Source organism: Heterodontus francisci, chromosome 22 (genome assembly GCF_036365525.1).
Source record: "Heterodontus francisci isolate sHetFra1 chromosome 22, sHetFra1.hap1, whole genome shotgun sequence".
Taxonomy (NCBI): domain Eukaryota; kingdom Metazoa; phylum Chordata; class Chondrichthyes; order Heterodontiformes; family Heterodontidae; genus Heterodontus; species Heterodontus francisci.
The window spans coordinates 80,795,400-80,815,816 of record NC_090392.1 but is presented as its reverse complement, the minus strand read 5'-3'; the positions used below and the strand labels follow the sequence as shown (position 1 = coordinate 80,815,816).

The window sequence follows — 20,417 nt, the reverse complement described above, 5'->3', positions numbered from 1 at the left end:
AGAACAAGTTACAAGCATGGCAGAGATAATCCATGAGTTTTTGCAGCTGAATTTCTATGTGAGCAACTAGTGCAGCACCATCAGTGTAGAGGACCTCTCCGATCAGGACGTGATGTGCTTTTGTTTTCGCTTTCAGCCTTGGCAGATTGTAGAGCTGCCATCTAATTTAGTGTGCAAGTAGACTCCTTCCATATCTGCAGGGAAGGTGGAGGTCAGGAGCATGGAGAAGATGATGCCAAACAGAGTGGGGGCTTACTCTCTAGGTAGCAGTGACCATAACATGATTCAATTTCACAATTTGAGGGTGAGAAATGTGGGTCTAAGATTTGTGTTTTAAACTTAAATAAAGTCAATTTACAAAGTTTTGAAGACAGAGCTACCTAAAGTGATTTGGGAAATTAGGTTAAAGGGTAGGACAGTAGAGATGCAGTGGCAGCCATTTAAGGAAATACTTCATAACACTCAGCAAAGATACATTCCAGTGAGAAAGACTGAGAAGGACACACCATCCGTGGCTAACTAAGGAAGTTAAGGATAATAGTAAATTGAAAGAAAAAGCATACAATTCTGCAAAGATTAATGGACAGAATTTAAAAACCAGCACAGATTAAGGAAAAAAAAAAGAGGGGCAAATTAAAGGAGAGAAAGCGAGCTAAAAATATAACAGATAGTAACAGTTTCTACAAGTATTTGAAAAGGAAGAGTAACTAAAAATGACCATTGGTCCTCTAGAGTGAGAGTATGGGGAATTAATAATGAGAAATAAGGGGGCACACATTTAAAACTGAGATGCGAAGGAATTTCTTCTCTGAGGGTGGTGAATCTCTGGAATTCTCTGCCTCAGAGAGTTGTAGAGGCTGGGTCACTAAATGTATTTAAGGAGGAGGTAGATAGATTTTTGAAATCTTGGGGAGGCCCGAAAGAGGAGTTGAGGCCTGGGACAGATCAGCCATGATCTTATTGAATGGTGGGGCAGGCTTGAGGGGCTGAATGGCCTACTCCTGCTCCTATTTCTTATGTTCTTGCTTTCACTTCTTGATTTACAAGATGCTACTCGTGTCTTCTACAGCGAAGACAGGCACAAAATACATTCATTGAAAAACAAAAACTCAGCAAGACCGACCCATCTGTGGCTCACTCAGGAAATTAAGGATAGTATTAGATCAAAAGCAGAGGCTGACAATGTTGCAATAAAAATAGCAAGTCTGAGGATTGGGAGTTTTTTTTAAGAAACAAGCAAAGGGCCACCAAAAAGTCGATTAAAAAAAGGAAAAAAAAAATAGAAAGAGTAAATTAGCCAGTAATATAAAATTGTAAGAGCTTTTGTAGGTATATAAAAAGGATGAGAATCACTAAAGTAAACGTTGGTCCCTTAGAAGCAGAGACAGAAGAAATCATGAGGAATTAAGAAATGGCAGAGGCATTGAATAAATATTTTGTGTTTGTCTTCACAATAGAAGACACAAGTTTCATACCAGAAACAGACAGTGGCCTAGGGGCTATAACGAGTCAGGAAATTAATATCAGCAGAGAAAAAATATTGGAGAAACTTAAGGGACTAAAATCTGACAAATCCCCAGCACCTGATAGCATACACCCTAGGGTTCTAAAAGAGACAGCTGCAGAGATAGTGGTTGTGCTAGCTATGATGTTCCAAAATGCCTTAGATTAGGGAATGGTCCCATCAGATTGGAAGTTGGCAAATGTTACACCTCTTTTCAAGAAAGGAAGGAGCGAGAAAACAGCGAACTACAGGCCAGTTAGCCTATCAGTCGTAGGGAAAATGCTGGATTCTATTATTAAGGAAGTCTTAACAATGCACTGAGAAAAGCACAGTATAATTAGAAAAAGTCAACATGGTTTTAAAAAAGGGAAATCCTGTTTGACAAATTTATAAAATACAAGAAAAATACTGCAGATGCTGGAAATCTAAAATAAAAACAAAGTGCTGGAAATACTCAGCAGGTCTGGCAACATCTGTGGAGAGAGAAACAGTTAACGTTTCAGGTCTGTGACCTTTCATCAGAACTGGCAATGGTTATAAATGTAAATAGGCTTTGAGCAAGTGAAAGAAGGGGGTGTTGGGGGGGGGGGGGACATCAACAAAAGGGAAGGTCTGTGATAGGGCAGAGGGCAGGAGAGATTAAATGACAAAGATCTTATGATCAAAGGCAAAGAGAGTGCTAATAGTAGTATAGACAAATAGACAAAGCATCAGTCCAGAGAGAGTTTTAATTTTACATTGAGTTTTTTTTGAGGATCTAACTAGTAAGGTAAATAAAGGGGAACCAGTAATGTAATATACTTGGATTTCCAAAAGGCATTGGATAGGGGTCACACAAAAGGTTAATAGGCAAGATGAGGGCTCATGGAGTTGAGTATTAGTATGGATAAAGGATTGGTTAATGGACAGGAAGCAAACAGTGGGCATAAATGGGGCGTTTTCAAGTTGGCAGGCAGTGAATAGTGGAGTGTCACAAGTATCTGTGCTGGGGCCTCAGCTATTTACAATCTATATTGATGACTTAGATGAAGGGACAGAGAGGAAAGTATCCAAGTTTGCTGATGATACAAAGGTAGGTGGAAAGGTAAGTTGCGGGGAGGACAGAGAGACTGCAGAGATATAGACAGGTCAAGTGAGTGGGCAACAAGATGTAGGGAAGTGTGAAGTTATTCACTTTAGAAGAATAGAAAAGCACTTTTTTTTTAAAAAAAGGTCTTCAACTTGCAAGTATTGATGTTCAAAGAGAGACGTGGGTGTGCTTGTACAAGGAATGAAGAAAGCATGCAAGTACAGCAAGCAATTAGGAAGGCAAATGGCATGTTGGCCTTTATTGCAAGGTGACTGGAGTACAATAAAAAAGCCTTGCTACATTGTACAGGTATTTTTTTTTTTAATTCATTCATGGGATGTGGGCATCGCTAGCCAGGCCAGCATTTATTGCCCATCCCTAATTCCCCTTGAGAAGGTGGTGGTGAGCTGCCTTCTTGAACTGCTGCAGTCCACATAGGGTAGGTACACCCACAGTGCTGTTAGGAAGGGAGCTCCAGGATTTTGACCCAGCGACACATGAAGGAACGACAATACAGTTCCAAGTCAGGATGGTGTGTGGCTTGGAGGGGAACTTGCCAGTTCCCGTGCATTTGCTGCCCTTGTCCTTCTAGGTGGTAAAGGTCATGGGTTTGGAAGGTGCTGTCTAAAGAGCCTTGGCACACTGCATCTTGTAGATGGTACACACTGCTGCCATTGTTGATTGGTGGTGAAGGGAGTGAATGTTTGTGGATGAGGTGCCAATCAAGCAGGCTGATTTGTCCTGGATGGTGTCAAGCTTCTAGAGTGTTATTGGAGCTGCACCCATCCAGGCAAGTGGAGAGTATTCCATCACACTCCTGATTTGTGCCAGGTAGTTGGTGGACTGCTCCTGCAGCCACAGTAATTATATGGCTGGTCCAGTTCAGTTCCTGGTTAGTGGTAACCCCCAGGATGTTGATAGTGGGGGATTCAGTGATCATAATGCCATTGAAGGTAAAGCAAAGATGGCGAGATTCTCTCTTGTGAAGATGGTCAATGCCTTGCACTTGCGTGGCGCAAATGTCATCAGCCCAAGCCTAGATATTGTCCAGGTCTTGCTGCATTTCTACATGGACTGCTTCAGTATCGGAGGAGTCGCGAATGGTACTGAACATTGTGCAATTATCAGCGAACATCCCCCACTTCTGACCTTGTGATTAATGGAAGATCAGTGATGAAGCAGCTGAAGACAGTTGGGCCAAGGACACTATCCTGAGGAACTCCTGGACCACATCTCGAGTACTGTGTGCAGTTTTGGTCTCCACATTTAAGAAAGGATGTACTTGCATTGGAGGCAGTACAGCGAAGGTTCACTAAATTGGTGCCTGGGACGAGGAGGTTGTCCTCTGATGAGAGGCTGACCAAATCGGGCCTATATGCTCTGGAATTTAGAAGAATGAGAGGCGATCTCATTGAAACATGAAAGATTCTGAAGGGGCTGTTTGGGTAGACAGAGATATTGTTTCCGCCGGTCGAGGAATCTAAAACACGGGAGCAATGTCTCAGGATCAGGGGCCGATCATTTAGGACTGAGATGAGGAGAAATTACTTCCTTCAAAGGGTTGTGAATCTTTGAAATCTCTACCCCAAAAGGTTGTGGATGCTCCATCACTGAATACATTTAAGGCTGGGACAGACAGATTTTTGGTGTCTCAGACATCAAGGAATATGGCAAGTGGATGGGAAAGTGGAGTTGAAGCCCAAGATCAACCATGATTATATCAAATGACGGAGCAGGCTCGATGGGTCATTTGTCTACTTCTGCTCCTATTTCTTGCGTTCTTGGAGACAAAAAGCAGTGAACTACAGGCCAGTTAGCCTAACATCTGTCAGAGGGAAAATGCTAGAATCTAATATTGAAGAGGTTATAACAGGGCACTTAGAAACTCATACAATCAGACAGAGTCAACATAGTTTTGTGAAAGGCATTTCGCATTTGAGTAATTTATCAGAGTTCTTTGAGGAAGTAACAAGCAAGGTGGATAAAGGGGAACCTGAAGATGTGGTGTACTTGGATTTTCAAAAGGTGCCACATCAAAGATTACTCCACAAAATAAGAGCTCATTGTGTAGGGGGTAACATTTTATCATGGACAGAAGATTGGTTAGCTAACAGGAAGCAGAGAGTAGGGATAAGTGGGTCATTTTCGGGTTGGCAAGCTGTAACTAGTGGAGTGCCACAGGGATCAGTGCTGGGACTTCAACTATTGACAACCTATATCAATGATTTGGATGAAGGGGCCGGATTTATGGTTGCTAAATTTGGTGATAACAAAGATAAGTTGTGAAGAGGACATAAAGAGTCTGCAAAGGGATATAGATAGGTTAAGTGAGTGGGCAAAAATTTGGCAGGTGGAGTGTAATGTGGGAAAATATGAACTTGTCCATTTTGGCAGGAAAAACATAAAAGCAGATTATTTACATACAGAGATTGCAGAACTCTGATACAGATGGATCTGGGTGTCCCGGTACATAAATCGCAAAAAACTAGTATGCAGGTACAGCAAGTGATTAGGAAGGCAAATAGAATGTTCCCACTTATTGCAAGAGAGGTGGAGGCAGGGTCATTGAATATTTTTAAGGCTGAGTTAGATAGATTCTTGACTGACAAGGGAGTCAAAGGTTATAGCAGGTAGACAGGAGTTGAGACTGCAATCAGATCAGCCATGATCTTATCAAATGGCAGAGCAGGCTCGAAGGGCTGACTGGCATACTCCTGCTCCTAAATTGTATGTTCGTATGTATTTCATATGGTTTCCCCCATCTTACAGAATTTCCATGCACCTTCTCTTTCTTGTTATATCCTTTCTTTAGTGGAAGACTGAATGAGCAGAATTGAAATTTCCTTTTAACTTTATGTTTCAAGTGTTTATTTTAGCCACCTAAAAGTATTATCTGCAGAACACTGGACTACAGATCAGATCACATTTTACTTGCATTATACAAATCCAAGGTGAGGCTTATTCAAAATTATGGTCACCCTATTTCAAATAGGATATTGGTGCATCAGAAGGGGTTCAGAGAAGTGTAACTGGGATGGACTTGATGGGCCAAATGGCCTCCTTCTGTGCCGTAATGACTGACTCTAGGATGGTTCCAGGCTTCAGAAAAGTGATTTTATGAAAGGCAGTACAAGCAACCATTTACTTTCTCTCGAGAAACAGATGACTAAAGGGTGACACAGTGTGTATATAGATGAGGTGGCAGTAAACAGTTACAAAATTCACAAGTCTTTAGTGAGATTAAAAGTTAGGAAAAAAACTACCCCTCTCCACAGAATAGTTGAAATGCGGCACAGGGAATGGAATTGATGTGGGGTCAACAGCATTCTTCAAAAACAAAATGGATTAACAATTGTGGAGAAGATTCAGAGATGGTTCATAGTACTACTATTAGCAAATATTTCCCCCAGTGGCGATCAGGGGAGGAAATTCATTTTCCTTCAAATATGGGCACAACAGGTGGTGTGGGAGAAAAGTCAATGATAGAATAAACATACATCAACTTGGGATGGAGTTGGGCTGACAGGTCAAATAGCCTTTTATTACTCTGGGTTTTCTCATATCTACTAAGCAACAGGATCTGACTCAGCTGTGAGCAACACATCTGCCCATTTCAAAAGCCTATTGACACTGACAGGCTAACATGTGAATGATGTCCTCTCAGACATAATAATGAAGATCTTTCAAGTCTCAAAATTAGGTTTAAACTCATTACTGGCATAAATGGTCATGAGTTAAAATAATGGGAGCAACATGACAGAATGCAAACCATGTAAGATTCAGTGCAGCAACAGAAGGAAAACACTCCAATCTAGCAAGAACACTGAATTATCAATGCCTTCAGTGTTTTAATCCTTTGAACAGTAATTGCAACAACAGACTGCTAGATTTTAGACTTGTTTTATGAATAAAGTTCACATAATTTACTGAGATTTCAAACTGGGCAAACAGTTGAATGTCACAGGCCATACTTCATAGTAAAGTGGGATCTATGATCCCTATGAGGTCAATTAAAGGATCCCCAGTATCTACAACTTGAGATATCTGTCCACCTGGGATCAGGCATTTTGTTCTCCACAAAGCAGTGCATCAAGAATTCTGTATTCTGCATTTTTTGTATCTGTTAACTTTTTTTTTATTCATTCAGGGATGTGGGTGCCTCTGGCCAGGCCAGCATTTATTTCCCATCCCTAATTGCCCTTGAGAAGGTGGTGGTGAGCTGCCTTCTTGAACCGCTGCAGTCCATTTGGGGTAGGTATACCCACAGTGCTGTTAGGAAGGGAGTTCCAGGATCTTGACCCAGCGACAGTGAAGGAACGGCAATATAGGTCCAAGTCAGGATGGTGTGTGACTTGGAGGGGAACTTGCAGGTGGTGGTGTTCCCTTGCATTTGCTGCCCTTGTCCTTCTAGTTGGTAGAGGTCGCGGGTTTGGAAGGTGCTGTCTCAGGAGCCTTGGTGCATTGTTGCAGTGCATCTTGTAGATGGTACACACTGCTGCCACTGTGCGTCGGTGGTGCAGGGAGTGAATTAGCACATTACCTCTGTTGCTATAGAGGTCACGGGTTTGGAAGGTGCTGTCTAAGGAGCCTTGGTGCATTGCTGCAGTGCATCTTGTAGATGGTACACACTGCTGCCACTGTGTATCGGTGGTGGAGGGAGTGAATTAGCACATTACTTCTGTTGCTATAAACTGAAACTTTTTTTGTAACAATAGAACCATTAAGGATGGCAGGACAGGTGATGTATCACAGCTGCAGCATGTGGGAGCTCCTGGATGCCAGTGAGATCCAGGGCAAACACGTCTACAGTGTTTGCGGCTCGAAGAGCTTCAGCTCAGTGTCATTGAACTGGAGGCCGAGCTGCAGACAGTGCGACACATCAGGGAGGGGGAAGTTACTGGGACATTTTGTACCAGGAGGCGGTCACACCCCTTGGGATAGGGTCTTCTGATTTGGTCAGTGGTCAGGGACAGGAGGGTGTGGCTGCAGCTGAGGCACGTAAGCGGACCCAGAGGGCAGGAGCCTCAGCCTTTGCGATTATCCAACAGGTCTGAGATTCTTTCAGCTTGTTTGGATGAGAGTGGGGGCTGAAGGGTGGATGAGCAACCTGACCATGGCACCATGGTACAGGAAGCCATTCAAGTCGAGGGAGAAAAAAAGCATTGTAGTGGTAGTAGGGGTAAGTACAGTTAGGGGGTTTTACACTGTTCTCTGCAGCAAAGAGCGAGAATCCAGACAGCTGTGTTGCCTGCCCCACGCCAGGGTTCGGGACATCTGCTCAGGGATGAAGAGAAACATACAGTGGGAGGGGGAGGATCCAGTCGTCGTGGTCCATGTAGGTAGCAACGACATAGGCAGGACATGGAAAGAGGTTCTGCATAGTCAGTTAGAGGAACTAGGCGCCAAATTAAGCAGAATCTCAAAAGGTAATAATCTCTGAGCCACGTGCAAATTGGCATAGAGCAAAGAAGATTAGAGAAATTAATGCATGGCTCAAAGACTGGTGTGGTAGAAGTGGGTTCGGGTTCGTGAGGCACAGGCACCAGTACTGGGGAAAGTGGCGGCTGTGCCGTTGGGGCGGTCTACACCTGAACAGTGCTGGGGCCGGTGTTCGAGCAAGTCGCATAACTAGGGAAGTAGAAAGGGTTTTAAATTGAATAGTGGGGGCAAGGGATCAAATTTGGAAAGATATGATAAATCAAGGAGTAGAGACAAGGCAAGAGAGAAAGGTATTAATATGGGAAATGATAAATAGACTGAGACAGGAAGGGACAGAAAGTATAAATCTAAGAGAAAATCAACAGATAAGGCTAGAGGTTACAAAAATAACAAAAGGACAAAACTAAAGGCTCTGCATCTGAATGCACATAGCATTCGAAACAAAACAAATGAACTGACAGCACAAATAGAAATAAATAAGTACGATCTGATTGCCATTACAGAGACGTGGCTGCGGAAAACATAGATTGGGACCTGAATATTGAAGGGTACATGGCATTTAGGATTGACAGGAAGCTAGGAAATGGTGGAGGGGTATTTCTGTTAATTAATGATGGTATTAGCGCAATAGCGAGGGATGACCTAGGTTCAGGAGACCAGGATGTAGAAGCAGTTTGGGTAGAGATGAGATATCAAAGGCAAGAAGTCACATGGGAGTGGTGTACAGGCCACCTAACATTAACCACACTGTAGGACGGGGTATAAAGGAAGAAATAATGGGAGCTTGTCAGAAAGGTACAGCGAGAATTATGGGGGATTTTAGCCTACATATACACTGGAAAAATCAGATGGGCAGAGGGAGCCTAGATAAGGAGTACATAGAATGTTTTCGGGATAATTTCTTAGAACCATACGTCTGGAGCCAAGCAGACAGCAAGCTGTACTAGACCTGGTATTGTGCAACGGGATAGGATTAATTAATGACCTCATAGTTAAAGCACCCCTAGGTAGCAGCGATCATGATTGAATTTTACATTCAGTTTGAGGGAGAGAAAAGTGGGTCCAAGACTAATATTTTCAACTTAAGAAAGGGCAATTATGAGGGCATGAAAGCAGAGCGAGCTAAAGTGAACTGGCAAATCAGGTTAAGGGATAGGTCAATAGAGACGCAGTGACAGACATTTAAGGGGATATTTCAGAATAGATACATTTCAACGAGAAAGAAAAATTTCAAGGGTTAACCATCCGTGGTTAACTAAAACAGTTAAAGATAGTATCAAACTTCAAGAAAAAGCCTGCAATTGCACAAAGATAGGAGGCAGATCAAAAGATTGGACAGCATATAAAAAACAGCAAAGAATGACAAAGATTGATAAGGAAGGTAAAATTACAGTATGAGAGAAAGCTAGCTAGAAATAAAAGACAGTAAGAGTTTCTCTAGGTATTTAAAAAAAAGTTAAAGTGAGCATTGGTCCTATAGAAAGTGAGTCTGGGGAATTCATGACGGATAATGAGATGGCAGATGAATTGAACAGACATTTTGCATCGGTCTTCTCTATTGAGGATATAAATAACATCCCAGTATTCGCTGTAAGTCAGGAAATGGAAGGGAGGGAGGAACTCAAGAAAATTACAATCACCAGGGAAGTGGTACTGAACAAAGTGTTGGAGCTGTGGGCTGATAAGTCCCCGAGTCCTGATGGACTTCATCCTAGGGTGTTAAAAGCAGAGGCGAGTGAGATAGTTGATGCCTTAGTTCTAATTTTCCAAAAATTCCCAAGCTTCAGGGAAGGTTCCGTTGGATTGGAAAATAGCGAATGTAACTCCTTTATTCAAAAAGGGAGGGAGACAGAAAGCAGGAAACTACAGGCCAGTTAGCTTCACATCTATCTTAGGGAAAATGTTAGAAACTATTATTAAAGATGTTATAGCAGGACATTGAGAAAAATTCAAGGTAATCAGGCAGAGACAACATGGTGTTCAGAAAGGGAAATCATGTTCAACCAATTTATTGGAGTTCTTTGAGGGAATTACATGTGCTTTGGATAAAGGGGAACTGGTGGATGTATTGTACTTAGATTTCCAGAAGGCATTTGATAAAGTGCCACATCAAAGGTTATTGCAGAAAATAAAAGCTCATGGTGTAGGGGATAACATATTGGCATGGATAGAAGATTGGTTAGCGAACAGGAAAACAGAGAGTAGGCATAAACAGGTCATTTTCTGGTTGGCAAGATGTAACAAGTGGTGTGCCACAGGGATCTGTGCTGGGGCCTCAACTTTTTACAAATTATATAAATGACTTAGATGAAGGGACCGAAGGTATGGTTGCTAAATTTGCTGATGACACAAAGATAGGTAGGAAAATAACTTGTGAAGAGAACATAAGGAGGCTACAAAGGGATATAGGTAGGTTAAATGAGTGGGCAAAGACCTGGCAAATGGAGTATAATGTGGGAAAGTGGGAAATTGTCCACTTTGGCAGGAAGAATAAAAAAGCATATTATCTAAATGGTGAGAGATTGCAGAGCCCCGAGATGCAGAGGGACCTGGGTGTCCAGTGCATGAATCGCAAAAGGTTAGTATGCAGGCACGGCACGTAATTAAGAAAGCTAATAGACTGTTGTTTATCGCGAGGGCAATTGAATACAAAAGTAGGGAGGTTATGCTTCAGCTATACAGGGCATAGGTAAGACCACATCTGGAGTACTGTGTACAGTACTGGTTTCCTTATTTAAGGAAGGATGTAAATGCGTTGGAGGCAGTACAGAGAAGGTTTACTAGACTAATACCTGGAATGGGTGGCCTGTCTTATGAGGAAAGATTGGACAGGCTAGGCTTGTATGTGCTGGAATTTCGAAGAGTAAGAGGCAACTTGATAGAAACAAGATCCTGAGGGGTCTTGACAGGGTGGATGTGGAAAGGATGTTTCCCCTTGTGGGAAAATCTCAAACTAGGGGTCACTGTTTAAAAATAAGGGGTCGCCCATTTAAGACAGAGATGAGGAGAAATGTTTCTCTGAGGGTCGTGTGTCTTTGGAATGCTCTTCATCAAAAGGCGGTGGAAGCAGAGTCTTTGAATATTTTTAAGGCAGAGGTAGGTAGGTTCTTGATCAGCAAGGGGATGGAAGGTTATTGGGGGTTGGTGAAAATGTGGAGTAATCAGTTCAGCCATGAACTTATTGAATGGAGGAGCAGGCTTGAGGGGTCGAGTGGCCTACTCCTGCTCCTAATTTGTATGTTCGTATCTAACCACAGAAAAAGTACAGCACAGAAGGAGGCCATTCAGCCCATCGTGTCTGTGCCGGCCGTACAAGCTCGCCACCCAAACTAATCCCACCTTCCAGCACCTGGTCCATAGCCCTGCAGGTTACAGCACTTCAGGTACATTTCCAGGTGCCTTTTAAAAGAATTGAGGGTTTCTGCCTCCTCTACCATTCCTGGCAGCAAATTCCAGACACCCACCATCCTCTGGGTGAATAGGTTTTTCCTCATGTCCCCTCTAATCCTTCCACCAATCACCTTAAATCTGTGTCCCCTGGTAACTACCTGCCCACCAGGGAAAACAGGTCCTACCTGTCCACTCTATCTAGGCCCCTCATAATTTTGTACACCTCAATCAAGTCACCAGTCAGCCCCCTCAGTTCCAGGGAAAACAAACCCTAGCCTATCCGATCTTTCCTCGTAGCTGCAAGTTTCAAGCCCTGGCAACATTCTTGTAAATCGCCTTTGCACTCTCTCCAGAGCAATTGTGTCCTTTCTGTAATGTGGTGACAGAACTGCACACAATACTCCAGGTGTGGCATCACATCCCTGCTTTTGTACTCTATACCTCAGCCAATAAAGGAAAGCAATCCATGTCTTTTTCACCACTCTATCTATCTGTCTGTCCTGCCACCTTCAGGGACCTGTGGACATGCACTCCAAGGTCTCTCACTTCCTCTACCCCTCTCACTATCCTCCTGTTTATTATGTATTCCCTCGCTTTTTTGTCTTCCCCAAATGCAATACTTCACACTTGCCACTTTTCTGCCCACTCAACCAAACCACTGATATCATTTTGCAGTCTACAGCTTTCCTCTCCTACACGGACAATTTTTGTGTCATCAGCAAATTTCCCAATCATGCCTCCCACATTTAAGTCCAAATCATTAATATATACCACAAACAGCAAGGGACCCAACACCGAGCCCTGTGGAATACCACTGGAAACAGCTTTCCATTCTCAAAAACATCTGTTGACTACTACCCTTTGCTTCCTGTCACAGAGCCAATTCTGAATCCAACCTGCCACCTTCTTCTGTATTCCACGGGCTTTCATTTTACTGACCAGTCTGCCGTACGGGACCTTGTCAAATGCCTTACTAAAATCCACGTAAACCACATCCACTGCACTACCCTCATCAATCCTCCTTGTTACTTCCTCAAAAAACTCAATTAAGTTAGGAAGACATGACCTTCCCTTAACAAATCCATGCTGACTATCCCTGATTAATCCATGCCTTTCCTCTCCCGATGTTCACTCATCGTAGATTCTAATAATTTACCCATCACCAAGGTCAGACTGACTGGCTTATAATTACCTGGCTTATCCCTCGCACCCTTTTTAAACAATGGTACAATGTTCGCAGACCTCCAATCATCTGGTACCTCGCCTTAATCTAGTGAGGATTTGAAGATGATCCTCAGCACATCCGCGATTTCCTCCCTGGCTTCCTTTAACAACCTGGAATGCAATTCATCCGGTGCTGGCAATTTATCCACTTTCATGGATGTCAGACCCTCAAGCACTTCCTCTCTCATAATAGTTTGGTTTTTCCATTGTGAAGCTGACTATCGTTTGAAGGGAGAAGGAAAGGAAGGGGAGGAGATAGAGTCCCTGAATTATATCAGTATTTATAGGGGATTCTCCACACAGAAAAGTTTGATAACCATTACTTTGAGAACTGAAGAAACTGTACAACATCCCAGTTTGTGGATAATTGGCATTTGATGCCAATACCATCTGTGAATTCAACTATATGGAATGTGTGAAGAAGTTAGTCAGTGTTGGGCTGTACTGACTATTTAAAGAAACAAATTTAAACAGGCTGGCATTTCTTCTTTTAAGTTCAGGAATCGAGACAGTATATGCTAGCAATTGTTCACTCTTCGTATTTGCTTTAGCTATGTCCTTTGAATGCCCAACGCATAAACTATTGCAGAATTTCCACTCTTGCAGGAGGAAAAGTAAACCAAGAATTTCCAAATCCTGGAGTGTAAAATCTAAAAACACATGTGTTCATCACTGAAGCTTCCAATCATCCAAAATTTCAACTTCAATAGGTTTGTGAAAAAAAAATACTTTGTGTAAACCATGAAAAAGATATCTGCAGCATCTCTCAAGCTCATACCCATACCCAAGTAATTAGTCGCAATTCAAATCTCATTGCACAGTTAAATTGAACAGATAATATTCTCAATATTATCAATCAAATGAGTATCAGTTGAACATGAACACTGTAATTCACATGCGATTCAACACTTTAAAGCACAATCTAAAGTGAAGCTAACATCTCGTTTAGATTAATTATTTTAGTAACATTATAGCATTAAGTAAAGTTTGTGAACTTACAATCCTTCACGAAATCCATCAATGAGAGCCTGGAAGAGGGGCTTGTTGTGAGGGATTGTTTGGAGAATGTTGCCATCTGCAGTGACATAACCAATTGCCCACTGGCCAAGCCTGGTGCAGCTCAACCGGAATATGTAACTGAAAGAAAAACGGAGAGCAAAAATTAAGTTAGGTGAATCCTAGCACCACTACCCAAACAGCTGGTTTCATCGGTCAGGTTTGCAAGTTCATTTTTTTATTCATTCATGGGGTATGAGTGTCACTAGCAAGGCCAGCATTTGTTACCCATCCCTAATTGCCCTTGAAGGTGGTGGTGAACCACCTTCTTGAACTGCTGCAGTCCACATGGTGTAGGTATACCCACAGCATTGTTAGGGAGGGAGTTCCAGGTTTTTGAACCAACAGTGAAGGAACGACAATATAGTTCCAAGTCAGGATGGGCAAAATATGTGAAGCATTTACTACAACAACTATTCGTTCTCTACACATCTCCATTGCAAAACAAGTCACTGCAATAAAGCGACAGAAACGCAACATCAACACTGGTACCATCCAAGACTAGAACAGCACCACCTGGTACTTCTGTCAGCGAATGAAACAAAACCAACATTAAATCTGATTCTCCACTAATCTACTGTGGCAATTGTTTCATTCACTGAATGAAAGGAGCAGTTGGGCTGTTCTGGGATGGTATAGATTTTCTTGCAATATCCGGCTTCACAATGAAGATCTGCAGCAAACAAGATCAAGTCACATTACCCCATTTAGTACCAAAAAAAAACTCAGCTTGTGCTCAACTCTGATGTGCAGGCCTTTCTGAAGCTTAGTTTGGTTTATCTGAATCGTAGTAAACCAAATGTCAACTTTCCACACTGTGGATAGTTTCGTCATTGAAGTTTTTCTGCTTCTCCCCCCACTTTTTAGGCCATATCTCTGGCACCCATAATAACTTAAGGGGATTTCCACCAGAAATAATGGGGGCATTGAACATGTCTGCCATAATCAGGCTGGCATATGCAAATAATAGAACACAGCCAGTTTACTTCCTGTTATTAATGCCATTGGATCCCTCGCATCCATTGTTGTTAAAGCAGTACAGGAAGCCTTTACAATCGAAATGGCCAAACTTGCCTCACGCAATTGATTGTAGAGTAATCCATTTATTAGGTTAAGACACACTGGCTGTGGAGGAATCACAGCATACTACTTTTTAAAAAATATTCATTCACTGGCAAGGCCAAATTTATTGCCCAACCCCAAATGCCCTTGAGAAGCCTTCTTGAAATGCTACAGAGTGTGTGGTGAAGATATTCCCATAATGCTGAGGTAATTGACCTAGCAATGATGAAGGAAGGACAACATATTTTCAAGTTGGGATGGTATGCGCCTTGGAGGGGAATTTGTAAGTGGTGGTTTTCCCATGCATCTGCCAACCTTGTCCTTCAGGCGGTAGAGGTTGTAGGTTTGCAAAGAAGCCTTGGTGAGTTGTTACAGTGCAACTTGTAGATGGTACATGCTGCAGCCATGGTGCATCGATGATCAAAGGGACAGTGGCAACATGGATACAAAGTTGGCTGAGTGACAGGAAACAGACAGTAGTGGTGAGCAGTTGTTTTTCAGACTGGAGGTATACAGTGGGGTTCCCCAGGGGTCGGTATCGGGACCGCTGCTTTTCTTCATCTATATTAAGACCTAGACTTGGAAATACATGGCACAATTTCAAAATTTGCAAATGACACAAAACCTGTAAGTATTGTGAACCGTGAGGAGGAGAGTGATAAGACTTCAAAGGACACAGACAGGCTGGTAGAGTGGGTGGACACATGGCAGATAAAATTTATTGCAGAGAAGTGTGAACTGATACATTGTTAGGAGGAACGAGGGGAGAAGCAAGATAAAGTAAGGGATACAATTCTAAAGGGGGTGCAGAAACAGAAGCACCTTGGGGTATTCGTGCACACATCATTGAAGGTGACAGGGCAGGTTGAGAAAGTGATCAAAAAGGCACATGGGATCCTGCGCTTTATAAATAGAAGTACGTGGTACAAAAGCAAGCAAGTTCTGATGAAACTTTATGAAACACTGACTCAGCCTCGACTCGAGTATTGTGTCCAACTCTGGGCACTGCACAATAGTAAGGACGTGAAGGCTTTAGAGAGTGCAGAGAAGATTTACAATATTGGTTGCAGAGATGCGAGGCTTCAGTTACATGGATAGATTGGGGAATCTGGGGTTGTTCTCCTTATAGAAGAGAAGGCTGAGAGGAGATTTAATAGAAATGTTTAAAATGATGAGGGGCAACTTGCAGATGGTACATGCTGCAGCCACAGTGCACCAATGATCGAGTGAGGTCAGTCAGTTTAACCTCAGGGGTGGGAAAGCTTTTAGAAATGATAATACGGGACAAAATTAATCATTTGGACAAGTGTGGATTAATTATGGAAAGCCAGCATGTATTTGTTAAAGGCAAATTCGTGGTTAACTAACTTGATTGAGTTTTGTGATGAAGTAACAGAGAGGGTTGATGAGGATAATCTGGTTGATGTGGGGTACACGAAATAGATAGAAACTGTTCCCATTTGCAGAAGGGTTGAGAACCAGAAGACACTGATTTAAGGTGACCGGCAAAAGAACCAATGGCACAGAGATTTATTAGAATACCTAGAATGAGTGGGTTGTCTTATGAGGAAAGGTTGGACAGGCTAGGCTTGTATCTGCTGGAGTTTAGAAGAGTAAGGCGACTTGATTGAAACAAAGATGATCCTAAGAGGTCTTGACGGGGTGGATGTGGAAAAGATGTTTCCTCTGTGGGAGAAATTAGAACTAGGGGGTGTCATGCTAGGCCCCCACCTACCAAGAATGAGGCACATTAATTTTGTCATGAACATTGATTTTAAACTGTTACTGGAGTGAAACAGATCAGCCGCGGCTGAAAAAGACATTTGCATATTAACAGACGGTGACTGGAAGGACAAAAGGACCGTTTCCTGACACATTCAACCCACAATGGATTTTGATCACCAGGTAGTGTGTGTAAGAGGAGCATTCCAGAGACTGCTAAGGTGATACAATCCAAGACGTGGTCAGACCAGTTAGTCACATGACTAACCTGCTTGGCAACCCAGGTTTTTCTGAATTGTACAAAGAGTTTGAATTCAAAGTCGGTTTTCTCCTGGACTAAGATCTCTCCTGTATGCTCCCATCTCTTTCTCACAAGGCTCTAAATTCACTGAAGACACATGAACCTCAAGAGAGAAAAGACTTCTACAGCGAACAAGGTTTAAGAAGAATACTGGGCCCCAACGAAAACCAAGATCTACCTACAATCAAGGACTCTACAATGAGCTTGAAGAACTGTAACAAAAATTCTTCAGATATTGCCTCAAACTTTTCCACTTTATTTTTTTCTTCAGCTCTTTTCTGTCTCTATTTGTATGTGTGTATTGCGTACGCGTGCTAGCATGGGCGCGTCATGTATCTGTAGGCGTCAACCGAATTAGAGTTTAAGTTTAATAAATTTCAACTTTTCTTCTTTAAACCTAAGAAAGCCTGTTTGTGCTGGTTTCTTTGCCTTATAATTGGAAAGCGGTGAACAAGGACTCACCAAGGGGGAGCTAAAAATGTGTGTTAAAAATTAAACCCTGTTACAGTAAGACAAGGTGAAGGTTGAGAGGGATCCCTAGACACCTTTCTCACCTGGTCATAACAGGGGTCACTATTCAAAAATAAGGGGTCACCCATTTGAGACAGAGATGAGGAGAAATTTTTTCTCAGAGGGTCGTGGGTTTTTGGAATTCTCTTCCTCAAAAGGCAGTGAAAGCAAAGTCTTGGAATATTTTTAAGGCAGAGGTAGATAGGTTCTTGATAAGCAAGGGAGTGAAAGGTTATTGGGGGTAGGTGGGAATGCAGAGTAATCAGTTCAGCCATGATCTTACTAAATGGTGGAGCAGGCTTTAGGGGCTGAGTGGCCTACTCTCATCCCTAATTCACATGCTTGTATGACATGAGGAAAAAAAATTTTTTTTTAAACACAGGAGATGCTTAGGATCTGGAATGTACTGCCGAGGAGTGTTGTGGAGTCATATTCAATCGTGGCTTTAAAAGAGAAATGGAGAAGCACTTAAAGAGAGAAAAATTGCAGGGCTACATGGAAAGGGCAGGGGAGTGGGACTAGTCGCATTGGTCTTGCAGAGAGCCAGCACAGACACGACAAGCTGATTAGTCTCCTTCTGTGCTGTAACCATTCAATGATTCTATGAGGGGGTGAATATTTAAGACAATGGATGGGGTGGCAATCAAGTGGGCTGCTTTGTTCTGGATGGTGTCCAGCTTTCTGAGTGTTGTTGGAGCTGCACTCATCCAGGCAAGTGGAGAGTATTCCATCACACTCCTGGCTTGTGCCTTGTAGATGGTGGAAAGGCATTTGGGAGTCAGATAGTGAGTCACTTGCTACAGAATACCCCACCCTCTGACATGTTCTAGTAGCAATGGTATTTATGTAGCTGGTCCAGTTAAGTTTCTGGTCAATGGTGACCCACAGGATGTTGATGGTGGACAATTCAACAATGGCAAGGCCATTAAATGCCATGGGTAGGTCATTAGGCTCTCTTGTTGGAGATGGTCATTTCCTGGAACTTGTGTGGCACAAATGTTACTTGCCACTTATCAGCCCATGCCTGAAAGTTGCCCAGGTCTTGCTGAATGCTGGCACGGGCTGCTTCAGTATCTGAGGAGTCACGAATGGAATTGAAGACTGTGCAATCAACAGAAAACATTCCCTCTTCTGGCCTTATGATGGAGGGAAGGTTGTTAGTGAAGCAGCTGAAGATCGCAGGGTCGAGGACACTGCCCTGAAGAACTCCTGTGGCAAAGTCCTGGGCTGAGATGATTGGCGTTCAACAACCACAACCATCTTCCTTGATGCTAGGTATGACTCTCGGTATGTTAAGCCTAACCCTGGAAGATCCCCAGGAATGGGGCGCCAATCAAGTGGACTGCTTTGTCCTGGATGGTGACGAGCAAAGGGTGCCAAGAGGTCAGCACCATCAATCTAATGAGATTCCTAACAGATCAAAAAAAAATCAAGATCTATGTAACAAAAATCATCTTGATTGCTACATACTCGGGCAGGATTCACATGATGATGCTTCTCTATACGAAACCACATCAGAACTCAAGACTGCATTCACTGAGCATGATTCCTAAACTTGCAGTATAATTCTGGAATCTGCCCTGGCTCTGGATTTACACTACAACTTAGCATAAAAGTGGGGAATGTAACCTCTCTACACTAACATTACAGTTGTTGTGTAACTGCAGTCACCGTGCAAATGGTATATAAATATAGGAACTCTTCTGGCATTTTTGAGTGCTTTCAACTAACAATACCCAAATTCACCAAGGAATATTAATTAGGATCCTGCCATGCATCACACTATACCTACTAATGCCACCTACCACAAAAATACAGATTTAAAGGAATATTTTTCCCTTCTCTAATTTGGCTACAGGAAGCATAAATTACCCAAAGGAAAACTGGGAGTTGCTAATGAAACATGATATCCTGCCTCAAGTCATGTTGTGAAAGTCGTTCTTCCTCTTGTTCCCTCTTTCTATTCCACCTTCCACACAAAATGGTATTGCAGCTCTTAATTTCCTTACCTCCCAGGTTTGTGGATGAATTTCTGGAGTCTTGCTTTTACCTCATCATAGGTTAAGAAGGCCATATACCCTGGGTGAGTGACAGCTAATGAGTTCCAGTTCCTGAGCAGCGACGACCATGGCTATGCAATAGAAACACAAATCAGTTAAGTACAGCTTATTTGTTATAACTGATAGCTAATTCTCTTCTACATCACCACCAGCCACGAAATATAACTTCTTAAAAAACTTTTTATATCCACAAGATGTGCATTGGCTGAAGAATTTTGTCAGACTGCACACATTATAAAGCAATGTTCATGCCCTACATAATGATCAATGGCAGAATTGACAGACCTCAACCACAGTGGACAAGTGAATCATACCTAGGGATTCAATCTCACAACCATCTAAATCTGCAGCATATGAAGATCGTATTTAAATACATTATGAAGAGAAGTACTTCGCAAGAATAAAAACAAATTTTTAAGGGAAGAGGAGTAAAACTGGAGATGCACTTAATTTTTAAGCTACCATTGACATTATAGGAACAAACTTTTCTAATGTTTCAGATGACTTTTTAGGAATGAATTTTGCCACACAAATGACACCAATTATAATTCTCACTTACTCATCAGGTCAACCCACTCCTGTGATATGACCCTTGACGACTGTCTTCATTTTGTATCCTCCATTTCCCACACATTCTGCTATTAATTAATGATTGCCAAATTTGTGCCAAGCTGAGAGAATTATTCTGCTGTGGACTTTCACCCACTGAGCAACCAAGTTGAGACTGTCAAAACTAATTTCATGCAGAACCTTTCCAGCCAGCTGAGACAGGGAAGCCTTTCATTCCTAATGTTACCAACATTTGTGGTTTCATTAACTGTTATATACATAATTTATAGAGTGGAAAAGAGAGGAAACTATCATACTCTTGCTCTCAACTGTCGGAAATCTGCAAATTAAAGCAATAATAGGGGCTGGATTCAAACTCACATCCTCATGTTCTAACTAGTCTCACGCTACCTAGCCCCTTCCATACTTCTGTTTGACAGTCTGTGAACAACAACATTATTTAATTTCAAATATAAACCATTGTTCCAGTAGTTTTTGCTTCAGACTTTAAGTAGCACCAACTTATCCACT

The 20,417-nt window shown here is 42.3% G+C and overlaps 1 protein-coding gene across 2 annotated transcripts in view; it reads right to left on the bottom strand.

Moving 5' to 3' along the window:
• Positions 1-20,417, bottom strand: part of cbl (Cbl proto-oncogene, E3 ubiquitin protein ligase) — a 281,338-nt gene that overhangs the window by 75,553 nt on the left and 185,368 nt on the right. For both annotated transcript variants that reach the window (XM_068054161.1, XM_068054162.1), the window contains 2 exons: positions 19,287-19,408; positions 13,626-13,763 (listed from right to left, as the gene is read on the bottom strand). In XM_068054161.1, the coding sequence (XP_067910262.1) occupies positions 13,626-13,763; positions 19,287-19,408 (260 nt within the window). The remainder of the gene's footprint in view (positions 1-13,625; positions 13,764-19,286; positions 19,409-20,417) is intronic.